Genomic DNA, 17587 nt, shown 5'->3' on the forward strand with positions numbered 1-17587 from the left:
TTGCCACTCACAGATATGTAATATTGGATCATTTTCCTCAATAAATAAATTACCAAGTATAATATTTTTGTCTCATTTGTTTAACTGGGTTCTCTTTATCTACTTTTAGGACTTGTGTGAAATTCTGATGATGTTTTAGATTATATTTATGCAGAAATAATGAAAACTCTAAAGGGTTCACAAACTTTCAAGCACCACTGTAACTCACTTTTCTGATATTTACCGAAAAGCTAAAAACACAAAAAAACAGCTACAACTTAGTAAATGAAGATAAAATATGACAGAACTACAGACAAAAAGATCTGAACTAACAAATGAAGGCGTGAATTTTTCGACTAGCATCCTGTCTGTCAGTGTTAGTTAACGTTACTTATGTCATCTGCTGCACTAGTATATTTTGCCTGAGAAAGTTTCTAAACTAAAGACAAAATACAACCCCGATTTCAAAAAAGTTGGGACAAAGTACAAATTGTAAATGAAAATGGAATGCAATAATTTACAAATCTCAAAAACTGATATTGTATTCACAATAGAACATAGACAACATATCAAATGTCGAAAGTGAGACATTTTGAAATTTCATGCCAAATATTGGCTCATTTGAAATTTCATGACAGCAACACATCTCAAAAAAGTTGGGACAGGGGCAATAAGAGGCTGGAAAAGTTAAAGGTACAAAAAAGGAACAGCTGGAGGACCAAATTGCAACTCATTAGGTCAATTGGCAATAGGTCATTAACATGACTGGGGATAAAAAGAGCGTCTTGGAGTGGCAGCGGCTCTCAGAAGTAAAGATGGGAAGAGGATCACCAATCCCCCTAATTCTGCACCGACAAATAGTGGAGCAATATCAGAAAGGAGTTCGACAGTGTAAAATTGCAAAGAGTTTGAACATATCATCATCTACAGTGCATAATATCATCAAAAGATTCAGAGAATCTGGAAGAATCTCTGTGCGTAAGGGTCAAGGCCGGAAAACCATACTGGGTGCCTGTGATCTTCGGGCCCTTAGACGTCACTGCATCACATACAGGCATGCTTCTGTATTGGAAATCACAAAATGGGCTCAGGAATATTTCCAGAGAACATTATCTGTGAACACAATTCACCGTGCCATCCGCCGTTGCCAGCTAAAACTCCATAGTTCAAAGAAGAAGCCGTATCTAAACATGATCCAGAAGCGCAGACGTCTTCTCTGGGCCAAGGCTCATTTAAAATGGACTGTGGCAAAGTGGAAAACTGTTCTGTGGTCAGACGAATCAAAATGTGAAGTTCTTTATGGAAATCAGGGACGCCGTGTCATTCGGACTAAAGAGGAGAAGGACGACCCAAGTTGTTATCAGCGCTCAGTTCAGAAGCCTGCATCTCTGATGGTATGGGGTTGCATTAGTGCGTGTGGCATGGGCAGCTTACACATCTGGAAAGACACCATCAGTGCTGAAAGGTATATCCAGGTTCTAGAGCAACATATGCTCCCATCCAGACGACGTCTCTTTCAGGGAAGACCTTGCATTTTCCAACATGACAATGCCAAACCACATACTGCATCAATTACAGCATCATGGCTGTGTAGAAGAAGGGTCCGGGTACTGAACTGGCCAGCCTGCAGTCCAGATCTTTCACCCATAGAAAACATTTGGCGCATCATAAAATGGAAGATACGACAAAAAAGACCTAAGGCAGTTGAGCAACTAGAATCCTACATTAGACAAGAATGGGTTAACATTCCTATCCCTAAACTTGAGCAACTTGTCTCCTCAGTCCCCAGACGTTTACAGACTGTTGTAAAGAGAAAAGGGGATGTCTCACAGTGGTAAACATGGCCTTGTCCCAACTTTTTTGAGATGTGTTGTTGTCATGAAATTTAAAATCACCTAATTTTTCTCTTTAAATGATACATTTTCTCAGTTTAAACATTTGATATGTCATCTATGTTCTATTCTGAATAAAATATGGAATTTTGAAACTTCCACATCATTGCATTCCGTTTTTATTTACAATTTGTTCTTTGTCCCAACTTTTTTGGAATCGGGGTTGTAAACAAAAGAACCATGACTTACCTCTGTCTACTTTGGTAAGGCATCGTGTTTAGCAGATAGTTACAACTTCGTACGACATAAATCCTCATAAAATATAAAGTATGATGGACTGATAGAAAACAGTGGCGCTAATTTCTTGAGCTGAAGTCCATTAACGTTAACATTAAACGTATGATGATGCTGTGTGATGTCACGCATTCTCGCAGCGCATGTGCATTCAATGATAATTCCAATGAAAAATTTTTTTTTTTAAATTGATGGGTGTAATTCACTTTAGCTTTTTTTTGTTGTCTAAATCATTATTGACGAACTCTCATATTGATGGTGTTTTTAGAATAGATGAAAATGAATAAAAGTATTATATTATTATAAACCCTGAAGCAGAGGGAGCTCAGCTCCTGCTGGCTGTACTGCCGAGGCGAAGCTGAGCTCTGGAGGGCTCTGGCCCAATTTAATTTCTGGGTGTGTCAATCCAAAAGCCGTATACAAGTGCTCTACACCAGATCAGGACAGACATTTCAGAGTTGGAACTGTGTCGATATCTTTTTTTAAGACAAAGACATTTAATTTTGCAGGTCTCTGCGCTATGCAACTTACAGACAATTCACTTGGTGGACTCATGGCTACTTGGGGAAAACAGTAAGGACAGTTATTAGTAGGCTTGCTAAGCACAAAGCAGTGTGAAACACACTACTGTTCTTAAATTTACTTTATTATTATTTGTTAGGGTGGGATTCGAACTTGGTTCGTTGGTGTGATAATCCAGCAAACCCCCACTAGGCCACCAGGGGGATGACTCAAATGCAGAGGCGTGAGGCGGAAGTAGAAAAAGGTTTATTTATACTATATACACTATATACAGGGCAAAACAAAAAAACAAAAACAAAAAGTATAATCCAATACTGGGAAGACAAAGGGAAAAATAAAATATCAAAAGTTCAAAGTCCAAAAAGGAAAAGGCAAAAATGCAAAAGCTCAGAAGATCACAAAAATAAAAATATCCAAAGGTACAAAACAAAAGCCAAAAAACCAGAAAAGCAAAGTGCAAAACAAAGAACACGGTACAGAGGAAACTGGAGATAAACATAACAGCATAAAGACTCCGTGACAAGAGGACTGAACTCAGGGGTATAAATACACAAACTAATTAAGGACACAGGTGAAGATAATTAGGACTAAACAGGCAATTAACAAAAACACAAAACACAGGAACAGTGGCGGCCTCTAGAGGCCAAAATAAACATGACATGAAAAGGAAATAACAGCGGCCTCTAGAGGCCAAAACAGTCCAAGTCCTAACAGGACCCCCCCCTCTAGGAGCGTCTCCTGACGTTCCCAGGGCGATCCGGATGGGCCGAATGGAAGTCCCGACACAGTTCTTTATCTAGGACATCCCGAGCAGGAACCCAGCAGCGCTCCTCAGGACCATAGCCCTCCCAGTCCACCAGATATTGCAAGCCGCCGCGGACCTGGCGGGAGTCAAGCAGGCGATGCACAGTGAACACAGTCTGCCCCTGGAAGATGCGGGGGGGTGGGGGGTTCCTAGGGGCAGGGGCATACGTAGACGTCAGTACGGGCCGCAACAGGGAAACATGGAAAGTGGGGTTGATCCTCAGAGTCCAGGGCAACTGGAGCCGGTAGGAGACAGGGTTCACCCTGCGCACCACCTTGAAGGGGCCAATGTAGCGAGGAGCAAGCTTGCGGTTCTCCACCCGCAGCGGAAGGTCCTTAGTGGACAGCCAAACCCGCTGCCCAGGGCGGAAAGTGTGTGCAGGTCTTCTATGGCAGTTGGCCTGAGTCTGGTTGGTTCTGGAGGTCTGTATGAGGGTCTTCCTGACCTTGCTCCAGGTCTTGCGACACCGTCTCACATATTGGTTGACCGAGGGCACCCCCGCGTCCTCCTCCTGGTCCGGGAACAGAGGTGGCTGGAACCCGAATTGGCACTGGAATGGCGACAGCTTGGTGGCCGATGACTGCAGGGTGTTGTGGGCGTACTCTGCCCATGGCAGCCAGGTGCTCCACGATGTCGGGTTATCCATAGCCAGGCCTCGCAGGGTGGTTTCCAGGTCCTGGTTGAGCCTCTCCGTCTGACCATTGGACTGTGGGTGAAACCCAGAGGAGAGGCTGGCAGTGGCTCTGATGACCTTGCAGAACCCGTGCCACACTCGGGAGGAGAACTGGGGCCCTCGGTCTGAGACGATGTCCTGTGGAAGACCAAAGACTCGGAAGACATGATTAAACAAAAGTTTCGCTGTTTCAAGAGCAGAGGGGAGTTTGCACAGTGGTATGAAGCGGCAGGCCTTGGAGAATCTGTCAACAATGACCAAAATGACCGTGTTACCTTGTGACTCAGGGAGACCCGTGATGAAGTCGACTGCCACGTGGGACCAGGGACGCCGGGGAATGGTCAGAGGATGCAGGAGACCCTGGGGACGCTGTCGTGGGTTCTTGGTTCTGGTGCAAACCTCACAGGACAGGACAAATGACCTTACTTCCTGCTCCATGTTAGGCCACCAGAAGCGTCTTTTCAGGAAGTCCAGGGTCCTCCGAGCTCCCGGGTGGGCGGTGAGAGGGGAAGAGTGACCCCACTGGAGAACCTTGGCCCGGGCTTGATGTGGGACATACAAGAGGCCCGGTGGCCCCGTCCCAGGACCGGGGTCCTGGCGTTGGGCTCGTCGGACAGCCTCCTCAATACCCCAGCGGACAGGGGCCACAATCCGGGACACAGGGATAATAGGCCCGACTTCATTCTCCCTGTTAGTGGCAGAGAACAGCCTGGACAGTGCGTCAGGTTTGGTGTTCTTGGAGCCGGGGCGGTACGAGAAGGTGAAGTCAAACCGACTGAAAAACAGGGCCCACCTAGCCTGTCGAGGGTTAAGTCTCTTGGCTTGCTGGAGGTACTCCAGGTTCTTGTGGTCAGTCCAAACCAGGAATGGATGTTGCGCTCCCTCCAGCCAGTGCCTCCACTCCTCAAGGGCCAGTTTGACTGCTAGCAGTTCTCGATCCCCCACATCGTACCGGGACTCCGCAGGACTCAGGCGGTGGGAGAAGTAAGCGCAGGGGTGCAGCTTTCCTTCCGAACGTTGAGAGAGCACCGCGCCGACACCACTGTCCGAGGCGTCCACCTCCACGATGAATGGTTGGGAGGTGTCCGGGAGGACCAGAATGGGTGCCGTGCAGAAGCGGTCCTTGAGGTCTCTGAACGCCTTTTCCGCCTGAGGAGACCAGACATAAGATCCACCTGTCCCTTTGGTGAGGTCTGACATGGGTGCTGCCACAGAACTGAAGTTCCTGATGAACTTGCGGTAGAAGTTAGCGAATCCTAAGAACCGCTGAACCTCCTTAACGGACTTGGGAGTAGGCCAATCCCGGACGGCCAGGGTCTTGGCAGGGTCCATTTGGAGTTGGCCTGTCCGTACAATAAATCCCAGAAAGGAGACCTCGGGAACATGAAATTCGCATTTTTGGGCCTTGGCGAACAGATTGTTCTGTAGCAGCCTCTGGAGAACCTGGCGGACATGGTGGCGGTGCTCCTGCATGGTCTTGGAGAAGATAAGGATGTCGTCGAGGTAGACAAAAACGTACAGGTTAATCATGTCCCTTAAGACGTCGTTGATTAGGGCCTGAAAAACAGCTGGTGCGTTGGTGAGTCCGAAGGGCATCTGGTGTTGCCGAAGGGCAACACCAGACGGGGTGTTAAAGGCAGTCTTCCACTCGTCTCCATGTCGGATACGGATGAGGTGGTATGCGTTCCGTAGGTCCAACTTGGTGAAGACGGTGGCGCCTTGGAGCAGGTCGAAAGCAGTGGACATCAGCGGAAGGGGATATCGGTTGCGCACAGTGATCTTGTTCAGGCCCCTGTAGTCAATACATGGTCGGAGCCCCCCATCCTTCTTGCCGACAAAGAAGAAGCCGGCACCAGCAGGTGAGGTGGAGGGTCGAATGAACCCAGAGACCAGGGCGTCTTTGAGGTATTCCTCCATGGCCTTGCGTTCTGGCTGAGAGAGGGAAAACAGTCTGCCACGAGGAGGGGTAGTCCCAGGGAGCAAGTCGATGGCACAGTCGTAGGCCCGGTGCGGAGGAAGAACGGCGGCCCTGCTCTTGCTGAATATCTCCTTGAGATCCCAGTACTCTGTGGGAACTTGAGATAACTCTGTGAGATCAGGGGGCTCAGCAGGAGACACAGGAGAGCTAGAGAGCAGACAAGAGGCATGGCATGCAGGGCCCCATTCCACAACCTGGCTTGTTACCCAGTCTATGTGAGGGTTGTGGCGAGTAAGCCAAGGAAGGCCTAGAATAACTGGGAACTCAGGTGAAGGAATCAGGTGCAGGGATATTTCTTCCTTGTGACCTTGAGACTGGAGGAAGACTGGAGAAGTAACTTGGGTGACTCTTCCATCACCTAACGCTTGGCCATTGAGGGCAGACACAGACAGTGGGACTTCAAGAGGTGCAGTCGGAATATTGATGCTTTGGGCGAAGTGAATATCCATAAAGTTCCCAGCCGCCCCTGAGTCTAACAAAGCTTGACAAGAGTGGACAGACTCACCCCAGGAGATGGAGACCGGGATGTAGATTCCTTGGCCAGGGAGTCCGGGAGAGAGGGTAGGCCCCGTCACAACCCTCCCTCGGCTGGACAGGGCGGTCCTTTTCCCAAGAGTTCAGGACATGATGCTCGGAAGTGACCAGGCTTGCCACAGTAGATGCAGCACTTGTCCCTCCTTCTGCGCTCCCTCTCAGATGCGGAGAGGCGAGTACGACCCACTTGCATGGGTTCTGGACAGTCACTGAAGGAGGTAGACGGTCTCCAGGTAGAGGTAGGGAGGCTGGGGGGGCTCAAGGCTTGGTGGCGTTCTCTCATCCTGTTGTCCAGACGAATAGCATGTGAGATGAGGTTTTCAAGGTCACTTGGGCATCCAATAGAGGCCAGACCATCCTTGATGGGGTCAGACAGACCATGGTGGAAGGCTGACACCAGGGGACGCTTCCTCCTTGCCGGATGGACATGAGCTTTCGGGCTGCGTCGGTACTGATGTCCGCCTGATCGAAGACCCGAAGCATCTCTTCAGAGAACAGCTGGAAATCAAGGCACTCAGGTCCCTGTCTTTGCCAGATAGCAGTAGCCCAGGCTCGCGCCTTACCAGCTAATAAGGTGATCACAAAGGCAATCTTGCGGCGATCCGTAGTGTAGGTGGTAGGCTGAAGCTCAAAGGTGAGTTGACACTGGGTAAGGAACTCTCGGCACTCACTGTGCTTGCCGTCGTACCTCTGTGGTGCAGGAAGGCTGGGTTCGCAAGGTGAAGAAGGCAGCATGGCAGGAGGCACAGGAGCAGGAGCGGGAGCTGGATCAGGAGATGCAGGCAGAGATGTCAGCTGTGCCAGGGTTTTCCCGATTTGCTGAAGCAGTTCCTCGTGGCGAGCAAGGGCCTCACATTGGCTGGTGAGCGTACGTCCATGAGCGTCCATGGTTGCTCCGAAGCGTGTCAAAGCTGCCGTAATTCCCTGAAGGTTGGCCGGGTAGACAGTTGAAGCAGCCTCTGCTGAGTCGGTCATGACGGAGTCTTTCTGTTAGGCTGCTGGGCCATAGAAGGTTCACGCTGCACGCTGCATGCTGCACGCTACACGCTACACGTTCACGTGAAGAACCGGACCCTGGGCCATTAAACTTCATGCTTGGATGTTCACGTGTTGCGTCTGTTCTACTTTGACCGAGTAACCAACAATATGGACTCTTCGGATGACGACGATTGCCTCATTCTGCTTTTACTGAGACAGAGGAAGAGAAAAAGGAACAGAATTTGGAGCCGAGAACACTTCCTTCTGCGAGAAACCCGTGGTGAATTTCACCGAACATTCTATAATCTGCTTGACAATCCCGATGAAGAACTATTTTTCAATTATACCATTCAATTATATTTTTTCTGAAGTTTTCCCCTGAAAGCATAGCGTTATCTCCCTAGACCCGTTCTGATTGGCTGGTGCGGCGGTGACCGCATGCATTGACTGGAATTTCCGTCTTCACGCCTAGAAAAATGTGTGCATGTTCATTTCATGCTTCACGCGTGAAGTGTGCAGCGTGCAACGTGAACGCCGTTCTATGGCCCAGAGCAAGTCATGCTACGTTTGTCCACTTTTCTTTACACGCGTGTAGCGTGCAGCATGCAGCGTGAACCTTCTATGGCCCAGCAGCCTTAGGGTTTTGCTGGGATTCGAACCTGGTTCGTTGGTGTGATAATCCAGCAAACCCCCACTAGGCCACCAGGGGGATGACTCAAATGCAGAGGCGTGAGGCGGAAGTAGAAAAAGGTTTATTTATACTATATACACTATATACAGGGCAAAACAAAAAAACAAAAACAAAGAGTATAATCCAATACTGGGAAGACAAAGGGAAAAATAAAATATCAAAAGTTCAAAGTCCAAAAAGGAAAAGGCAAAAATGCAAAAGCTCAGAAGATCACAAAAATAAAAATATCCAAAAGGTACAAAACAAAAGCCAAAAAACCAGAAAAGCAAAGTGCAAAACAAAGAACACGGTACAGAGGAAACTGGAGATAAACATAACAGCATAAAGACTCCGTGACAAGAGGACTGAACGCAGGGGTATAAATACACAAACTAATTAAGGACACAGGTGAAGATAATTAGGACTAAACAGGCAATTAACAAAAACACAAAACACAGGAACAGTGGCGGCCTCTAGAGGCCAAAATAAACATGACACGAAAAGGAAATAACAGCGGCCTCTAGAGGCCAAAACAGTCCAAGTCCTAACATTATTATTATTATTAATTCACCCATTTTTTGGCACCGCTACTCCTCCCACAGCTTTTGAGATATCAACACCGTTCCAACTCTGACATGTCCATCCTGAACCATGCCACAGACTCTCTTTCTCTGTTAATCTATCCAGCACCATGTAGATCATTTAAGAAAAGATTTTATAGCATGGGGCGGCACAGTGGTGTAGTGGTTAGCGCTATCGCCTCACAGCAAGAAGGTCCGGGTTTGAGCCCTGTGGCCGGCGAGGGCCTTTCTGTGTGGAGTTTGCATGTTCTCCATGTGGGTTTCCTCCAGGTGCTCCGGCTTCCCCCACAGTCCAAAGACATGCAGATTTATTTTCTATAAAATTTGAGATTTAGAACACTGATCTGGTCTAGTGAGTGTGAGGGTTGCAATTCAGTGCAGTGAGGAATGCACGGACTCGTATATTGGGGAAACCAAACAACCGCTTCACAGGCGTATGGCTCAACACAAGAGAATCAGTTCCTCAGGCCAGGACTCTGCTGTCTACCTTCATCTTAACAACAAAGGACACTCATTTCAGGATTGCAACGTACGCATTTTAGCCAGAGAGGATTGTTGGTATGAGCGAGGAGTTAAAGAAGCTATTTTTGTCAATCTGGAACGGCCATCACTGAACAGAGGTGGTGGTCTAAGGCCCTGTCCACACGGCAACGGATTCAGGTGACTCCGATACAATTGCTTATCGTTTAGGCCTGGCGTCCACACTGCACCGGCGTTTTGGGTGCCCAAAACGCAATCTTTTTGAGAACGGGTTCCAGAGTGGAAAGATCTGGCAACGTTGCCGTTGTGAAGTCGTCTGGATGAGTAGAACGGATTTGTTTACGATGACGTCACAACCACATGACTGTGAGTGCTTCAGGCCGGGTAGAAGTGTAACGAATATCACCAGGATATCACCAGGAAAAAGCCTTACAGAGCACTAGTGAGAGTGAAACACGAGCTTGGATATTATTATTATTATTATTATTATTATTATTATTATTATGTTCAGTGTTAGTTCACAGTAAGTAATGCAAGAAGCAGAATAGTGACAGTAATAGTGAAGCAAAAACATGCAATTGTACAAACACTGCAGCTCTACAGCAAAATATTCATTTATGAAATGGTCTGATTCTTAATACCAGTAGTGCCAATGATCTTCTCATTGCTATGCGATGCGAGTTGTCAACAAATCCTATAACTTGGTTCATGAAACGCGCTTACAAAATATTTTCACTGTGAATATTTATTGTGTAATGGTGCAAAGTGAGAGAGAGAGAGAGAGAGAGAGAGAGACTCTGCCCTTAGGGCAGAGTCAATCCCACCAGCAAAAATAGGGAAAAAAAGGAGCGATCTCACCTCTTCAGATGTTGGTTTAAGTCCGACAATACATTCCTCAAAAAGGGCGTAGAGGAGCAAATTAATCCATCAACGTGTAGCACTCAATTTATTCCGGACCATTAAAGAAGCCGCCTTCCGCGTAGAATCATACGTCATCCTCGCTGCCATATTGGATAGATCAAAGCGGAGAATAAAGATTCATGCGCTGCCTTTAACTGTACCAACAGGTTTACCGTCCAAACGAGATCACATGGGATTACCTTTCACAGGTGAGAAACAACAAATTAATCCATCAACGTGTAGTATTCAATTTATTCCGGACCATTAAAGACGCCGCCTTCCGTGTAGAATCATACGTCATCCTCGCCGCCATATTGGATAGATCAAAGCGGAGAATAAAGATTCATGCGCTGCCTTTAACTGTACCAACAGGTTTACCGTCCAAACGAGATCACATGGGATTACCTTTCACAGGTGAGAAACAACAAATTAATCCATCAACGTGTAGTATTCAATTTATTCCGGACCATTAAAGACGCCGCCTTCCGCGTAGAATCATACGTCATCCTCGCCGCCATATTGGATAGGTCAAAGCGGAGAATAAAGATTAGCTGCGTTTAACTGTACCAACAGGTTTGCCATCCAAACGAGATCACATGGGATTACCTTTCACAGGTGAGACTGGAAAAATACTTTTCATTGTATTTGGTCATTATAATGTAATTTTACGAACAGATTTTCCTGACTTTGTGGCTAATATGAAGTCTCGCGCATAATAGTTTATGCGCATGCGTCCTTACTTCTTCTATTGTTCTGGTGCCTCCGAAGGGACCGTCTTACAGCGCCCCTAGAGGTGTGGCATGTGTATTGCATCGTTTTCAGCAAGCGTTGCGTTGCCATATGGACCTGATATTTTACTGATCGTTGCCCATTTGGACGCGATATATTTTTAAATAACATCTCGTTGCCGTTGTCGTGTGGATGTAGCCTAAGACATCATTTATCAGCCACCTATAATGAAGTCCTTGGCACACTTCCCAGACAACTGAATGCACACCAAAACCCAGCTGTTTTCAGTGACTCACAAGAGGACAGAGAGAATCAGCATTCCATTGATCACCTTAACGGGCAATCCATTGATCATCCTAATGACTCTCGAGGCCGTTCACATCCAGCCCCCAGTGACCCACACCAACAGGATGACTCAACGACACCTTAGATGAGCTTTTCATCCATGAGAGGATAAATACCTAATACTCCCTACTAGTCAGACAGAACTGAAGAAGCCTTTCGGATGAGAGGTGAAACGTCTTCAAGAATCTTCAAGCAAGTCCAGTTGATCTCTTTTACCACCCACAGTTACATGCAGGTTAGGTTAACTGGTGACTCTAAATTGACCGTAGGTGTGAATGTGAGTGTGAATGGTTGTCTGTGTCTATGTGTCAGCCCTGTGATGACCTGGCGACTTGTCCAGGGTGTACCCCGCCTTTCACCCATAGTCAGCTGGGATAGGCTCCAGCTTGCCTGCGACCCTGTAGAACAGGATAAAGCGGCTACAGATAATGAGATGAGATGAGGTGTTATGTCACGCTGCGAGTTGAGCCAATTTAAACCGAGATTTTAGAGCATGCAGGCACACAAACATACACACACTACACACACACTTTGTGCCCCCCCCACACACACTCTCCACATATTTAGCCACACACACTTTCTATAGATCATGCAAAAAAAGGTTTTGCAGCATGAGGTCTCATCTCATCTCATCTCATTATCTCTAGCCGCTTTATCTTGTTCTACAGGGTCGCAGGCAAGCTGGAGCCTATCCCAGCTGACTACGGGCGAAAGGCGGGGTACACCCTGGACAAGTCGCCAGGTCATCACAGGGCTGACACATAGACACAGACAACCATTCACACTCACATTCACACCTACGGTCAATTTAGAGTCACCAGTTAACCTAACCTGCATGTCTTTGGACTGTGGGGGAAACCGGAGCACCCGGAGGAAACCCACGCGGACACGGGGAGAACATGCAAACTCCACACAGAAAGGCTCTCACCGGCCACTGGGCTCGAACCCAGACCTTCTTGCTGTGAGGCGACAGCGTGAGGTCTCACGTCTGATCCAGTTTCTGTCACTGATACTTTGCCACAGCTGAGCAAGCACACTTGGCATTTTCTCTGTGGAAATGCAGTCTAGTTCCAGCTTGTGTTTTCTTTTTAGCATCTTTGTGCCATTTATATGCTACACAATGAGGCATACTTATTTAAAACTGATAAATTTGGTAAAATACTTGTAAAACTAGCAAAACTATAATGTAAACAGAGTGTATAAACAGCTGAGTTGCTCCAAGCAACCGCTACCTGATGTCATCGCATACGTCACCACCGCAGGAAGACCATCTGGCATTTTAAAGAGAATTCATTTTTCTCAAACGCTGTTTGGACTCCCAAAATGAAAGTTTTGAAATCCGTGACTACTTTTACTTAAAATAAGTTTGAGAATAAATCCGCTGGAGGATCCCTTTAAGGACTCCAACAGGACTCTGCTTGAAAAGATTTTTCTGTCAGACACTTAGAACCTAGAAGAACTAAAGGACCATTAAGGTTTACAATTTTTTAAAATAAATTATTCTTTGTTTAATTAAATGATAACTTGAATGTTATTTTTCTAAACCCAGATAATGCTCGCAGCAGTATGTACAAAAGTCGAAAAGCTCTCAAAACTACTATTAAGGAATGTTGGTAAAATTATTTGTAGTATTTTCATAACGGGCGGCACGGTGGTGTATTGGTTAGTGCTGTCGCCTCACAGCAAGAAGGTCCGGGTTCGAGCCCCGTGGCCGGCGAGGGCCTTTCTGTGTGGAGTTTGCATGTTCTCCCCGTATCCGCGTGGGTTTCCTCCGGGTGCTCCGGTTTCCCCCACAGTCCAAAGACATGCAGGTTAGGTTAACTGGTGACTCTAAATTGACCGTAGGTGTGAATGTGAGTGTGAATGGTTGTCTGTGTCTATGTGTCAGCCCTGTGATGACCTGGCGACTTGTCCAGGGTGTACCCCGCCTTTCACCCGTAGTCAGCTGGGATAGGCTCCAGCTTGCCTGCGACCCTGTAGAACAGGATAAAGCAGCTACAGATGATGAGATGAGATTTTCATAACGTTACTTTGTGGTAATAAAGATAAGAAAACTAGCCCAGTTCCCACCATCATGACTACGAGTGAAAAAAACATTCACAACATTACAGAATACCGTTTTGTAACCTTGATTCACAATGATTTTTGTTTATTTGTTCGTTCTCAGGTTACTGTACGTGGGTTGGAATGATAATTGCAGATCATCATCACAGTAATCCAGTTCTGGTGTGTTTCTGTCACCTGCTACTCAAACACACCCTGCATCGACAGAGGGCTGTGAACACATACGCACAATTTGACAATGCAGGTCAGAAAACAAATACCTGCTGCTTCGGCCATTCAGAACACACCATTCTAAACGCACAGAAAATATCAGTTGTAGTGATGGTGAGAAAGTCAAATTTGTTCCATAAACTGTTCTTCTCTTACGCAGAATTCTCAAGAGTCAGCAGGGCCCATACCCGCTGGCATCTCCTCTATACCCTGCTCAGAAACCCAAAACTCATTCTGCTGAGGAAGAGGCCCCATAGCAACAACCTCCACAGCAACCAAGACCAGCTCACCGTTGCCCGGGTGATAACACTGTCATCGCAACTTGAGAAAGACCAGCGTATCCGACAGCATAACGATGATGTACCGTAACTACAATCGAATAATGACACACTTCCAGAGGCTCTCCTGGAAAACAGAGAAAGCTCGAGATCCCTGACGGCAGTGTCTGAAAGAGGAGTAACAGTGGTTGCAAAACAAACAAACAAAAAAAAGTGCTGGGATGATGTATATAGATACTGATGTACAAAGAGGAGTCACTAGAATTGTAGCCTGTTTGATAGCTAGCTAATATATTGTGTGCTAATCGGCAAAGTGGTTAACAGGCTAGCACGTGATAGCAAGCTACCGTATACAGATTGTATAAATAATGCAGCTTTCACGTTACACTTTATTAGTTTACTACAGTCATTTGAATGTTACATTGTTACCAAAGCATTATGGGTAATTCTCATAATCCTGAATGAGTACTTGAAGGGAAAAAAGTCTAAATAATTATTATTTTGCATTTAATTAAAATCAACAAAATAATTATCAGAAGTCGTTAACACGAGGCAAAGAAATAACTCACTTTGTGGAAGTGGTTAAAGATGTAAGAACACTGTTACTAGGCAACTAGGAAATGCAGACTTAGCATCTCATCTCATTATCTTTAGCCGCTTTATCCTGTTCTACAGGGTCGCAGGCAAGCTGGAGCCTATCCCAGCTGACTACGGGTGAAAGGCGGGGTACACCCTGGACAAGTCGCCAGGTCATCGCAGGGCTGACACATAGACACAGACAACCATTCACACTCACATTCACACCTACGGTCAATTTAGAGTCACCAGTTAACCTAACCTGCATGTCTTTGGACTGTGGGGGAAACCGGAGCACCCGGAGGAAACCCACGCGGACACGGGGAGAACATGCAAACTCCGCACAGAAAGGCCCTCGCCGGCCACTGGGCTCGAACCCGGACCTTCTTGCTGTGAGACGACAGTGCTAACCACTACACCACTGTGCCGCCCCAGACTTAGCATAAGCCAGCTAATTTTTAACCATTTTGTTTTATATCGACAATGTAAAGACTCAGTGACAATGGAAATGAGAACCATCCAGAACATCAACATTTAGGTTTCCCTTTACATGTGCTGCTGAAATACTAAAAAAAAAAAGGCTGAAGTTATCTTTTTTTATACTTAGCATCAAATGATAACCCACAAATTTCCTAGGTTCCACTCACTTTTTATCACTGGTCTGTCCTGCAGCTTCTATTATTATTATTATTATTATTATGTTTGATAAGAGAAATGATGGTTTTTATTTGCTTGTATGATGAAAATATCCCTCAAGTGTACTTCAGTTTTGTTGAATTTAACTCATTTTAATTAACATATTCATGAAACAAAGACAAAAATACATATGAAAACACAATTTCATCATCAATTATTAACATTCCAGTGTAATCTTAAAGTGCCATTCCACCACTGGATGTATTTTTTTTGGCATAAAATACAATATATTTTATGACAACATGACTAGACAGAGAAATCTTTTAGCTTCAAAATGATATATCAAACATAATTTTTTGACAACGACAAGTATATTAATTTTGCGACCAAAGTCACCTACCCTTTTAATTTCCGCGCGGTAGTGAAACGTGATGTCATCAGCAGGTTCCCCTTCTTGTGTACCACGTCACGTGTGACGTGGCACAGATTATCAGCAATGGCGGATAGAACGCGATTGTCAGCTTCGGAAAAGAAGCGAAGGAAAATAGCAAGTGATGCCCAAAGGAGACGGTCGATGGTGAATATCGGCACAGCAATCGACAAGTGGAAATCGCGTTCTATCCGCCATTGCTGATAATCTGTGCCACGTCACACGTGACGTGGTACACAAGAAGGGGAACCTGCCGATGACATCACGTTTCACTACCGCGCGGAAATTAAAAGGGTAGGTGACTTTGGTCGCAAAATTAATATACTTGTCGTTGTCAAAAAATTATGTTTGATATATCATTTTGAAGCTAAAAGATTCCTCTGTCTAGTCATGTTGTCATAAAATATATTGTATTTTATGCCAAAGAATACATCCAATGGTGGAATGGCACTTTAAACAATATATTGCTTCAGCAGCTTTACTAACAAAACGCAGGATTCGTTTGTTCTTGCGAATCGATTCACTTTAAAGAGTCGATTCATTGGCGAGTACGTGATATACTGGGCGCGCAGAGTCGAGCGGCTCAAACGATTCCGAGTAGAAATTAGCAAAGCTTCAGGTGAGATATAAAGCACTTTTTTTAATCATTTATGTGTGATTAACCCTGATATTCTGCCTGTAAAGTGTTTTAATGGCAATGTTGTCGACGTGTGACCCAGATTGGATCAATTAATGTGCTTTGTTTTGTTAATTTGGTCGATTTTTTTCCAGTTTGTAAAATTTGTAGCTAATCAGTGGGTGGATACAATTAGCATCACCAATTAGCACACCGGTTAGGCTACTACACAAATGTAAAATACATGAAATAAATATTATTCTGGTTAAAAGTAAAGGAATGAGAGCGTCCAGCTTTTGTTAATCGTCTCCAATAATGTTTTGATTTTTTATTATTATTATTATTGTTCTAATGCTGTTGCGTCAAACTTTTTTTTTTTCCAAATAAAAGCAGATTTTAACAGTAACTTCTGTTTTGTGTGACATTTTAATGGGAAAAAAAACAAAAACATTTCAAACAATTACAGATATTAGTTTAAACTATTATTCAACTTGTAATAATTTTGCTGGAGTTAAAACCAAATGTGATTTTTTTTTTTTTTTTTTATAATAATAATAAATCTGTTCAGCTACATTAACTTGCTGTTCTGTTTAAGTATTCACATCGGCTAATCAATCTTCTTCTTTTGGCTGCTCCCGATTAGGGGTCGCCACAGCGGATCTTTCGTCTCCATCGCTCTCTGTCTTCCGCATCCTTCTCTCCCATACCTGCCACTTTCATGTCCTCTCTCACCACATCCATATATCTCGTCGTTTTCATTTGCCTGGCAGCTCCATCCTCAACATTCTCCTTCCCACATGCTCTGCATCTCTTCTCAGGATGTGCCCGTACCATCTCAGTCTCATCTCTCTTAGCTTCATTCCCAAGCTCTCCTGATGTGCTTGTTCCTTATCCTGTCCAACCTCCCATCGCAAACCTTAACATCCTCAACTTCGCGTCCTGTCTCTTCGTTAAGGGTACGGTCTCCAATCCAGACATCACAGCTGGTCTCACACATACCTTTCACTTTTGCTGGGACTTTCCGATCACAAATGACTCCTGAAATCCTTCTCCAACTGCTCCACCCTGCCTGCACTCTCTTTCTCACCTCACTATCGCAGCCTCCATTTTCCTGCACAGTTGACCCCAGGTACTTGAATTCACCAACTTTCTTTACATCTACTCCTCGCATCTTCACTACACTCTCATCCCCATTCTCACTGATGCACATGTATTCTGTTTTGCTCCTGCTCACCTTCATTCCTCTTCGTTCCAGTGCATCCCTCCATCTCTCCAAACCCAACTCAACCTCCTTTCTACTTTCACCACATATCACAATATCATCCACAAACATCATGTTCCATGGTGACTCTTGCCTCACTTCGTCCATCAACCTATCCATCACTATGGCAAACAAGAAAGGACTCAAAGCAGATCCTTGATGGAGTCCCACCTTCACCTTGAACCATTCAGTTGCTCCAGCTGCACACCTCACTGC

General features: G+C 45.5%; 1 protein-coding gene across 1 annotated transcript in view; it reads left to right on the forward strand.

The window, feature by feature from the left end:
- The window catches only part of stra6l (STRA6-like), a 51699-nt gene extending 37756 nt beyond the window's left edge, over window positions 1-13943 (forward strand). Inside the window, exons 17-18 of the mRNA XM_060915643.1 lie at window positions 13468-13608; window positions 13735-13943. Of these exons, the coding sequence (XP_060771626.1) occupies window positions 13468-13608; window positions 13735-13943 (350 nt within the window). The remainder of the gene's footprint in view (window positions 1-13467; window positions 13609-13734) is intronic.
- Window positions 13944-17587: the final 3644 nt, after the last annotated feature.

Source organism: Neoarius graeffei, chromosome 3, assembly GCF_027579695.1.
Source record: "Neoarius graeffei isolate fNeoGra1 chromosome 3, fNeoGra1.pri, whole genome shotgun sequence".
Taxonomy (NCBI): domain Eukaryota; kingdom Metazoa; phylum Chordata; class Actinopteri; order Siluriformes; family Ariidae; genus Neoarius; species Neoarius graeffei.